The 12,248-nt window shown below is 38.5% G+C and overlaps 1 protein-coding gene across 1 annotated transcript; it reads right to left on the bottom strand.

Annotated features, from left to right (window-relative positions):
• Window positions 1-601: 601 nt before the first annotated feature.
• LOC122061978 (UDP-URONIC ACID TRANSPORTER 1-like) lies at window positions 602-6,418 on the bottom strand. The gene is made up of 4 exons (XM_042625583.1): window positions 5,843-6,418; window positions 4,484-4,587; window positions 2,058-2,286; window positions 602-1,135 (listed from the first exon to the last, which is right to left on the bottom strand). The coding sequence occupies exons 1-4, from the start codon at window positions 6,284-6,286 to the stop codon at window positions 989-991; spliced, it is 924 nt and encodes a 307-aa protein (XP_042481517.1). The 5' UTR covers window positions 6,287-6,418; the 3' UTR covers window positions 602-988.
• Between the last annotated feature and the right edge of the window lie 5,830 nt (window positions 6,419-12,248).

The following is a 12,248-nucleotide window of genomic DNA, read 5'->3' as shown; positions in this document are numbered from 1 at the left end:
ACACGTGTAATATTCCATATCTACGGTTCACATTAATCAACCATAATACAAAACGGTTTTTTCACTGGTTTAACATTGTATTATGGTTGATTAATCTGAACCGTAGATATGGAATATTACACGTGTCAACCATTTAGGGTGGAATTGTATGAGATGAGAATTTTAGACGATTTCTACCCCCAAAAATAGGGGCTCCTCCCACTATTTCTTCATTTTCTTCTCTCTCTCTTTCTCTCTCTCCACTTCCACATCTAAGCCATGAAATGGGGAAAGCTGGGGTTATTCCCCATAGTTTCTGTACTGGTTTTGGGTCGTGGACCATTGAAAATGTATATTTGGACTTGGAAGTTCATTGGCCGTGCATAGAAAACCATTGGAGTTAGATCTATACTTTTAACATGGTTTCTCCACTTAGTAATCTTCTTTTTCTTATTTTCTTCTTTGTCCACTACCTGCAATTCCTCAATTGTAGGTTCAAGAAAAAGCATAGTTCAGTAAATTTGTGGACATTAGATGTTCGAATTTTTGCCTCTTAAGGCATTATACTTTTCAGAATATCTTTTACTCCGCATTTTACATCTTGAAACCAAACAACATAAAATATGTCAAAATGTTTGAAAATTTACATGTACAATTTTTCCATGTAAAAATTTACCTCGAAACAAAAGGAGCCAAAGGAAAAATAATCTTCATGTCAATGAGTACATGAAATAAAAGAAGTTGTCCTCGGTGCTATGGTAAGGTTGCTCCACTGCAACCTGTTGGTTGTGGGTTCAAATCAGAAAATACCCTCACTGCAAAACTGAAACAGGGGTAAGGCTGCATACATATCTGCCTCTCCCCACTGTGGGAGCCTCGTGCACTGGATAAGCCCTTTCAATGAGCACATCAAATAAAGATAAGGAACTAAATTCCTTCTCTTGATTGAGGATCTACTAGACTACCTCTCCTATTTTGAATTAAAAGATATCTGAATGAGACTGGTTGCTCATTTAGACCGCCGCTTTGTTTCTCCATAAAGGACCACCCCTATTACAGTCAAAGAATATCCAGCAATTCCAACAACAGTAACAGGATTTCGAAACAGGAGTATGGAGATAACAACAGCCACAGCCCCTTTCGCATTTCCTAGCACCTGAACAAAATAATGTCAGAGACAGGGGAATGGCTAATTTTTTGCATTGTTCAATAACCATTTCTGTTAAAAAATAATTGGGAAACAAAGATCACTATATATCTCTTTCTATCCAATCATTAGCTGCATAAGACCAGGTTTATTTCACATCTGGGAAAAAATGGTAACACATAGGCATTTAAAGTGTTTAATTGTTGATTAATTTCCTATTATTAGGCTTAATGATTCATGTCATGTTTTCCAACACACAAAAAGCAGAAAATAGAGTTGCTTCTCCTGTTTCACCAAAAAAATGGTGACGGTACCAGGAAAGAAGAAGAAGCATCCCTTGAAGGGAGAGGGTTCTCTGAGCAAGCAGGGTGTCTACACCTCCTCACACTGTTTTTTAAATAATTTTTTCTCTCTCTATAAAAATATAATATAATAACACAAGTGAGGAGGCTCAGAGAGCATTTTCCCTTTCATTAATTAGGGAGTCCATAACAAAATTCATATGATGGAACAATGTTCTTTCAGTAAGGCAGCATGATTTTTCAACAGATTTATGTGCCTCTCTAGGACCAAGTAATCGTTTCACAGTTCACAAGTCCTCCATGACAATTTTCAACCCTTCCTATATCTAATCTGAAATGAAAGTCAAAAAGCCAAAACTGCAGAGTCTATATAACCTTTGTAATTAACTTCTATTTGCCAGTTATTAGTTAAAGATATTAGTAATTAATGATGACTAATTGATGGACTGATATTAGATGTTGAACCAGAAGTATATCAACAAATATGCCGGGAAACTAAGGAGAACTCAGACCAATTATCCATGAAGATGCTCTCTAAAGGAACCATAAACCATTAACTTTACTGCGAATCAAACAATTCTTTTGATAACACAGGACAAAAATAGAGATGACAGTAAAAGATATCACACCTGAAGTGTCAGTGCACTTGTATACTTAGTCACCAAGAAATTAGTCAAGTTCGCTGAGTAGGCCATCACAGAATTCACCGAAAGAAGTAGCCACATCGACCAATGTTTTCTTCCAAGTGGAATAATGACATCGAACACATTGGACTCCATGATAACGGTGGCAGGCAACAAAACTAGAATAGCAACTGGGGCCATATACAGCAGCAAATTCATCGAGTTCAACTTCTCCCTGAGATAACACAGAGAATCACTTATAACAGCTGAATATAACAAAGCATATGCAAACACCGGTGCATGTCAGTAAGTGGACATAAAAACAACACTCTATGAAAAGATGAGAATCACAGGCATAAATATCAAATGAATTTTCTTCTCCCCAAACCCGCACCCCCCACCCCCAGGATTCATGACATGAATGGGTGCTCATTTTGCGCATATATTTATCCCAATTCAGAGAATGAGATGATTCACAGAATTTAGAAGAGAGATAAATATAAAAGCATTCAATTTTTATGGAGTAGAAGAATGAGTGGAATGTCTATTAAATATAATCTCTGTGACATGGGGCTATGGATGACAATTGTGAACCGAACCTGGTGCTAGACCTATCGGATCAAGTCTGTTAAAAAGACTAAGACATCTAATTATGGGCAAGCATTGACAAAATTCACCACATCTCATAAAGATATAAAAACTTTCTATATGCTTATGTAGTCAGATTTTGTATTTATTTGGTATTTCAGATACCACTTTTTTCACTGATGAATTTGATGTTTAGGTTGAAGAATATAACCTTTAAATGGCCATGCCAAAAACGTTGTGGGATATTCTTCGAACAGCCATTTGTTTTTTAAATAGAAGCCATCATCCATCTCTGCTCTTTTAGCAGTCCATGTACTTTTAACAAAACTTACAATGCCGTACACGCTTGGTGTAATAACTTAATTTTTCAAAATATCTTCCCCATGCTTTCCTGTTAACAACGAAAAACCATTTGCCCAGTATGACATTGTGAAGGTTTTTCTTGTAATACTATTTAGATCATAATATACGTGAGTTCTGACTTCTAAACATCTACACAACTTGTTAATGCAGCTCATATTGAAATTGTAATAAAAAGGGGAGTGGGGTTGCAATGATGGGATCTATCTAGTTTTACCAAACTAAGGATAATATTTTCTCTCTTCATGAAGGCAGATCAACTTTATGTACCAACAAAGCACCTTCTAATTGCTAAACAATACTACCATGAGTGGAACAATTCAATGAACACAATAATGCAGGGCGCCGCAGTATCATCCTACACCCTAGGTATCCACTAGATTGGATCTTTTTTATTTTTTTCCTTGGATGGAAACCAGTGCATTGAAATTTGAAATGGTAACTTCAGGGAATTTTCACTTCGTACCTTCTGTATCTGTTATGGACTATCTTTGTATTTGTCTCCTTGAATTAAAAAAGGTCAGTACATGGTTTTCACATGAATAGCTGCATATAGTTGTTTTTCTAGGGGCCATTGCTTAGAGCAATGGTTAAAAAGTTTGGTCTGCCGAGGCAAATGCCTGGGTTCAAGTGTTGAGGGAGGGCACTTTACTCAAAAATGCCAAAGGTTAGGACCATCTCCAAATTCACCCCTCCCAGTCCCCGCATAGGTCGGACTAGCTCTACGTAATTAGCCTTTGTATAGTGGTTTTTATGGTTCAGAATTAGAGAAGCTAGTAAGGAGAAAAATAATCAACGTCATACCAGATGAGATTTTTTCTTCTTTTAACTCAAGGGATTTTCTCATAAACAGAAAGTATTTGTCATCTGGTTTTGGTATAGAGAGAATTTAAGTTCTTTGGATGGGCTAAAGTTTTTAGAGACCCAATCTTCTACCAACCAGAGCTCAACCTGTCACCCTCCACAGGTATCTAGTTAACTTTCCTAAGACAAATTAGTAGCTCATATATAGTAGAATAAGTAACAATGAAAACCCCAACATATTTTCATGTGACTTATGATTCATGATACAAAAAAACAGGGGCAAACAGTAGAAAAGGCAAATTTTTGTAAGTGCGGTTAAGGAAAAATCAGAAGACGATGAAATGAGCAGTTAAATAATTAGCAGAACAACCATGCTTAATAATATTAAGACTTCAAAAATAATATATATATATATATATATGCAATTTCCTGACTAGAGGAAAGGGATTGTGAAAGACTAGTGCATAAACAGTCGTTCAACTCTGTTGTCATAAACAACAAACAATTCGAGAGAGAGAGAGAGTGAAGAATGCTCTCAAATGATAGTTCAGATATTAAGTTCAACAGAACAGGCTTCTGGAAAGGCAATGACATTTTCCAAAAAATAAACATTAATTGATAATAATTCTGATCAAATATCCAGAAGAAAAAGTAGCAACTGAAAGTAATAAAGCATTTACCCTTCAGATGAAAGTAGGATACCCTGAAGCACAGACTTGAAAGCCCTTGCAGCAGTGGCACTTATGCACACGATAAAACCAAACAAGTGAAAACTAGGCTCACCCTGCCAACAAAAATAGAGGCTTGTAACTTCATATCCTTGTTTACATAACTCCATCAAAAAAACAAAGCATACATGAAGAAAAACATTAGACAAACTACTCATTCAAAGATTTAAGAAGAAATACAGAAACTAATATAGAGACTTTCAACGTTCTTGTTGATTCACGAATCTCAATTTCAAAAGGACCATTTCCTTCTTCAAAACAATTTTCTTTAGAAGTTTGGCCCTTTGAAGAGTTTTAATTATGATTTTGCATCTAACATGGTAAGAATCTGTCTAGAGAAAAATCATTTCTTGTTCTATCCAAAGAAATTAGAATACTCAGCTGAAAAATCAGTTTAGGATGGATCATATATATTTCTTAAATTCAAAATACAAGTCTCCAAAACTATATAATGGGCTCGTAGACTGTTTTCATCATCTCTGTTTACATTTTATTAACTTCTTATTTCACACTTCCTGTCAACATAATCACCTCTAGTCCCAGCATCCCCTTGGTTACTAAAACACCAGAAACACTTTCCGGGCAGGTCACATTGATTGATCATAATGATATCGACCCTGATCTCTTTTCATTTGTTTTGGGTATTACCAACCTATCCTAGCCTTCGTCAACCACTCTAAAGCAGAGCACCCAACTATGGTTGTTGCCATAGCTTAAGGGTTAAAAGGGCCTGTGTGTACCATTGAAGAGTGCCCAAGATCATGCCTCGAAGAAGGCAATTCACGAGGAAAGGTCCCACTCAGACATTCAGGCGCACACACAAACACAAACATTACAACCGGGGCACATTTCAAGTGATTTTCATAAATATGACATGGGTATAGCCTTCTTACCATATCAAGAGGGCGAGAACCCTCTCAGAAAAGGACTTTGGTGTTGAGAAACAAGTGCCAGGATGCGTTAAGGAGTGGATGGGGAGGAGTTACAGTCGAACCCCCCACAACCCCCCCCCCCTCAAAAAAAATTCTTTTATATGAACTCCAATATAAATTCATGAGATCCAGGCCAGCAATTAATAGTTTCTGAGTTCCAATAACCCAACACACCAGCATTCCCAGATCTGCAAAGGAATTTATCCAAATGGGCCTTCTTCAAAATCAAGTAAACAGTAACAGTAGCTATGGTAGGAAAGAAGAATCACAAACTATACCCAAATCTCATACCATAGTCAATGCATCAGGTTCACAATATTATAAAAAAAAATCTATTTTTCCAAGCAATTGGGAGGCCATCCAACAGAAACAAACATACCCCACTGGCAATGATCACACCAGTAACGACTGGTATCAGCGCAGCATAAGTAACCCAAGCTTCCTTCTTTAACGTCAACAGATACGCAAACACAGCAGTGAAGAAAGGCGTGGTAGCACCAACCGCCTGATTAAAAGAGACAGGAAGATACCTGAGCGAGATATTGCCACCAACAACAGACCCACAAAAGACGACGCTCAAAGTAGTGATTTTAAAGAACTGGGTCCGTGATTTGATCCTCTGAAGAGGAACAACTTTGAATAAACCGATAGAAATATAGCTGAGAAGGGCACATGCGGACATATGACACATTGTGAGGAAGATAGGGAATCTGAAGCCATAATTAGAGAGTAAGTATTTGTTGAGAAGAAGAACACCAATGTTGGATGTATACCAGAGAAAAATCAGAAAAGATACGAAAAGGGTCTGGTTATTGGCTGACATTCTTGGTGGGTTTTTTTTTTTTTTTTTTTTTCTGTAAAGGATGCTTTGAATTTTATTTCCAAGACGAGATTCGCATTGAAGCTCTAATGGAATAGAATTATGGGTAATTTTTGCTCCTCTATTTGAGTTTCATTCTGCTATTCTTCAGGAAATCTTTGTTTGTTTGTTTCCGTTGGGTTTATAAATACCGAGTTTGGATCCGCTACAGCGGCTACACATACAATCACCTGGCCTTATATGTGAGGATTGAACTTGTGTCTCATTTTTGTCATTATAAGGATTCAGAGAAGTATATTTGAAAAGAAAAGGACAAATGTTGGTTTATCACATGTACAATTAAGTGATCGCACATACAACAAATTTAAATTCATCAATACCCCTCTTAAATTTTAGGGAATTATTTTCTCCAAATACAAAATTGGTTATGTTTAAACCGCCTCCAACCCTATATAGACCATTTCACAGTAAAGATTCTAATGCAGAACTTATTAGTGCTTTGGTATCTTAGATTAGAAAGTTTACATGTTTCTGAAGGAAAAGAAATAGAAATAAATGCTTTAATCCTCTCAATAGATACCCCTTCTGATTATGACATTAAGAAGGCTGAGAATGATTTTAAATTTATGCTCACTACTATGTTTTAATCCTCTCAATAAAATGTCAATATTATTGGAATACCCCCTGTTTAATACCAAATTGTGTTCAGACCCTCTGCCGTCAGTTTCTGTTACATAATATATCTTGAATGTTGACATCAGCAGCTCCTTTTTTTTTTTAATAGCATTTTACCCTTAAAAATTGTGAAGTACCGAAATTACTCTCTGTTAGTTTCATCATTAAATCGACCAATCCCTAATCCACTCTCAGTTCTACCTCAATACAGACCAGCGATGACTGCAAACCCCCTTCGGCAGACAAACAATGGATGAGAGTAAAGGGCCTCTCTGGCACTTTTCTGGTGTCTCTGTAAAGCCCTACTCTTTAAACCCCGGTTTATTGATCGGTTGATTCGGTTTGGTCTTACAGAGTTTGAATAGGAATGGGTTGATGTCAACGCAGAGTGGCCAGACGAGATAGAGACGGTACCCGATATGATCAGCACGCCTAAGCAGTGCCCTTGCATATATCACAAGGCCATGTATGAATAGAAAAAGTACGCTATCGTATTGAATGATAAGAACTCTGTTTTCCTCCAAAATACAACATTGTTGGCTTGTTTGGCCAACTGGTAGTGTCATTGATAGGTGCGAGACCCACCTGTTGGGGTTTTGTGGACCCCAGCATGCCCCGCTTGGATGAGCTCGTGCATTTCGATCTCCTCGTCGTAATGAGGTCTTGTATACTCAAAGATGTCAGCTACATCGTCCGAAAATACGATTTAATGTGTTTTGATCCATAAATGGGCAAAACCAAATAAGCCTTGCAAGATATTTATAACACTAGGGTATAAATAGCTATAACTCTCTCTCTCTCCCTTATTTATGTTAGCAAAAGTGGGTGAGAGGAGTAAAGAAGAGGAAGAAAGAGGAAGAAGGAGAGAAGGAAGGGAAAGGAGGCTCACCCCTTTGATTCTAGAACCGCATCTTGCTTGTCCGTCGTCGGAATAATGACCGGTGACTTGAGATCTTCATTTTGAAGTAAGTAATACCATAAACCTTGGGATTTGATGAAACCCTCTTTGTATATGTTTGGTCTAGAGGGTAACAAAGCCATTGTGTGTGATTTTCTTTGAAGTATTTGAGGAGAGGAATAAAGATTGGAGATTATTGAAGTGGCATTTGAGTTTGAGGAAAAGGGTTTCAAGATTTGGGGTTTTTACAAGTAAAGGTATGATTTCTTCCCCCAAATCTTCTTGTTGTCTTAGATCCATGGTACAATCAAGTAGGTGAAGCTTAGAATGTGGAGAATGAAGTGGGAATCACCCCACTAGAGTTCCAAGTGTTGGAACGGAAGAAGGAAGAAAAACAGTGAAGTCCGAGAGGACTGACGGGTATGACCGGTTCGGTGAAGACCTACCAGTCACACCTAAGCCCTCGGGTTCTACCAGCAGGTGAGATCGACGGGTGCCTAACCTGCTGGTGTGACCTACCAGTCATTCCTACACTTTTGGTTGTACTGGCGGGTAAGACTAACGTGTTCCTAACCCACTTGTATGACCCGTCGGTCTTGTAGATTTCATTGGAGGGTTCCTTGACCCACCTGTAGCTTAAATGAGTTTCGATTGAATCTAAATTCGTTGATAACCTACCTTACGCAGTTATTCGCATTGTGAGCATATCCTACGTCGTTTATGGTCTCGATTTATACGTATTTCTAAATCCTTTTGTCTATGCTAGGACTCAAGAAATTCATCCTCTCACTCCGGATCTTACCCATATCGCGAGTGCCGATTTTTCTACAAAAATAGGTAAGTGGGGAGAGGACTTTGATTCTTAATTTGTAGAATATTTTTGGCATCTTTTGCATTCATGGACTATATTAACATTCTGATTGCCATTCTCATACATATGGTTGATGATTAAATGACGCATTTAGAACTGAACATGTTAAATCTTAAATCCTAAATGCATTGTTGTATGTTGCATCTTAAGAATGGATTTATCATGAGATGTATATAATGTCGGTTTACCAACCATGTGTTGGATTTTTTAGAATAGATGCCATAGTCGGCTTGGAAACAAATGCATTGGTTCACCGTGGAATAGGACATTGAAAAACTATGCAGTTGTACTATCTTATGTAAGAACATGTGGTTAGGATTTTATAAACCCTCGTGCTATAATCCTTCCCAACAGGAGTTTACGTGTTGGGTTATCACTAGGGGGAAGCGTGGGTTACAGACCACTGTGGTGGTTAGAAGTACATCTGGCTGATCATTAGGATAGTTGGAAACCTTAGTGATATATTCAGAGGGCCAATCATATTGTTTTTAATTTCTACTGTGGTTCGGTCACGATTTACTATTCTGCTATGGTTCGGCCACAATTTACATTTCTAGTATCCACGATTTACTTTTTTGAGTGCTCACAATTGGCCTTCTCCGACATCCCTTTGGGCGTATCGTGGGATGGAGAACATATCTCGAACTCGGGACATACGCTCACTGTGGTTGTGAGTAGCACATTACCTATGACCTAAAATGACTTATTTAGGTGGACTAAGATTAAAATGAATTGCATGCATATGGTATTCATTTGAAATGCATTTGCTTGTGTACGTCTTCTTTTATTTACTGAGCTAGTGAGCTCACCCCTCGTGTACACACCTTTTTAGATATTTTATAGGCTATTCAGTAGAGGAGCCCGTGCTGGGTCTCACTGATGAAACCCTAGTGGGGGATTAGTGGGTCCCCAAAGAATTCGAACACGGTGAAGGCTACCCGTCAAAGAGTTGTGTTGCTGGGCAACAGTGACAGATTCTGCTGGATGTGCTTTTTTATTCTTTTTGGTATATTTTCCTTTTTGTGCTCTCGATATTTAAATTACTATTTTTTGTGTAAATATCATGCCTACGGGCCCACATGTAATTATATTATGTATAACAATTTGAATATCAAGAGTATATGAGAATTACAGGTTAACAGTTATGACAAGACTTCCGTTGTATTTGTATTATTATACTCCAATGATCATGTGTGGCTTGCTATGCCATAGTTACTGCATCAGATGATCCTGGTGATTTTGGGTTACCCGGAGGGAACTTAGTCACCGGTCTGATTTTATAGGAACAAGGTGTGACAATGGTGGTATCAGAGCGCGATGCTCTAATCACACACAACTTGCAAGTCTAAGTTCTTAGAAACCCAAACTTAGAGAAGGGGTTGGGAAAACCATAAAAGACTTCAAAAAAAAAATTTTAAGAAAACACAAAACTTAAAAATTTTACCATGATGTATTCATATGTTGGGAGTACCAAAAGTACACACAAGAACAAGAGTTCATTACCACGTAAAATTTTTTCACCTACTAGGAGAAAATTCACAACATATTACATCTAGAAATCTCTCTACACAATAGAGAGCTGTCCCAAAAAAAAAATTAAGACTAGAAAAAGGAAAATGAAAAGAAAAATAACAGAATTCTCAAAAAATTACATTCCAATAAGAAAGAGAAGAAAAGAAAAATCATTAGTCCTATCAATCCTCATCATCAATGTCATCCAAGTCTATGACCTCCTCTACCTGCTCTCTTGAGTTAATACCCAAGCGACGATTATAATAATCGAATTGACGATTCACCAAGTCCATGCTATCCTGTATGTGCCTGAGACTCTCCGCCATGTTCGTAGTTGCTACTTCCAAACCATGACCTACATCATCGATGTCTATGATCATGCTTGCCTAAGCTTCTTTCATCTCCACCTGCCCTGTCAGGAGCTTCTCCTGACCCTCCTGAAGAGCCTTCAAACTGGCTATTATACTCTAGAAATCAAACCCTCTACCTGGAGATGGTGGAACTGATCTGAGAGGAACCTCATCCTCCATCTCTGTGTCCACATCCATATCCTCCTCCCTGGGGATATAGTCATCATCATCCTCCTTATCATCACCACCCTCCCCCTGGGCTACCCCACCCACCACTGGCTCCATCAGATGGTATAGCTCCATCTTGTGCAAGATGCCCCCGGAAAAACGGTCTACAGGAACACTATCCACCTCACCCTCCATGTCCACATGGAAATACTCAAAGATCTTGGTGAGTGACCTAGAGTAAGGGTAGTTACCATCAGCTGGATGGGCTGTATGATGCTCCATCACCTTTATAATCACGTATGGAAGGCAAAGGCGTGGTTGACCATCTAGTGCAGTGTAGAGGCAGTAAGCCACGTAGGCAGCCATGAAATTCACCTGGTTTCGATGCCCAACATGGGGAACCAGGTTGAACTGGGCCAGTCTACTGAAAAATTTGACCTCAAGGTGGAAGGCTGTCTCAAACTCAGGTCGGGTCTCGTTACCACAGATGGTTTGGTAGATGTGCTTTTGAAAGTTTTTACTCATGTGAGGACCCAAGGCCCTACCCCTAAGAGGACAATAATACCACGTGCTCTCCAGTGAGATGCCTAGGATCTCCGCCAACAAATCAATTAGAAGCTTAATGTTCCGACCCTTCACTCAACTGGTGATAGTGTACACCCTACCATCATATACCACCTCCAAGTTGCAGTAGAATAACTTCATGAGATTGGGGTAGCTGTGCTGATCGAAAGTGAGCACGGATTGCCAACCAATTGCGGTGAATTTCTCAAGTAATCGAACCCGAACAAAGTCCTCCACCACCATGAATTTCTCCAATGAAACAAACCTCTTAGAGAACTCAACCCAAGAGTGTGTAGCCTTAGGACTGTGAAACATGTTCTCGTCATAATCCTCAAACTCCTTGGATAGCTCTCGAGTTGGTCGAGCTCAGGAAGCTAAGAAATTTAAAGAGGAACCCCTCCTTCTCCTGCTGGAGGAATGCCTGCTCCTGGAAGAAGAGGCTACTACCTTACCCTTGAGTGATGACATCCTGAAAGGGATTGGAAAAGAGACTGTAAGAAAACCAATCGGATGCTAAGACGGAAAAGTAAAACAAAAGAGTGAAAATAAGGAAACAAAGCAATATGACCCCAAGGAAATGAGTAGTGAAAATGACACACATTATATTATGCAACATCGGACAAATAATGCATGTAATGTGTCATATGATGGGTGAAGAACGGTATGAATTTAAACCATTGACATAATGAGAAAATATGTTAAAGGTAGATGGCAAATCTTATATGTGGCAAATAAATTTTTTTTTTTTTTTAGCATTGATGTTAAGGTTAATCCCAATGGAAGATACGAAATGGATACATTGTGTAAGACATAGATACATGTGAATGCCAAGACTTGCCTATCATTCGAAGAAGTTGGCAAATTTTCCCAAAAGAAAGAGTAAATGGAGCATTTCACAAGAGTAGCATGAACCTGATATATCCAAAC

The sequence above is a fragment of the Macadamia integrifolia genome, chromosome 14, assembly GCF_013358625.1.
Source record: "Macadamia integrifolia cultivar HAES 741 chromosome 14, SCU_Mint_v3, whole genome shotgun sequence".
Lineage (NCBI taxonomy): Eukaryota > Viridiplantae > Streptophyta > Magnoliopsida > Proteales > Proteaceae > Macadamia > Macadamia integrifolia.
Note: the sequence above shows the minus strand (reverse complement) of the source record. Positions and strands in the feature narration are given on the sequence as shown.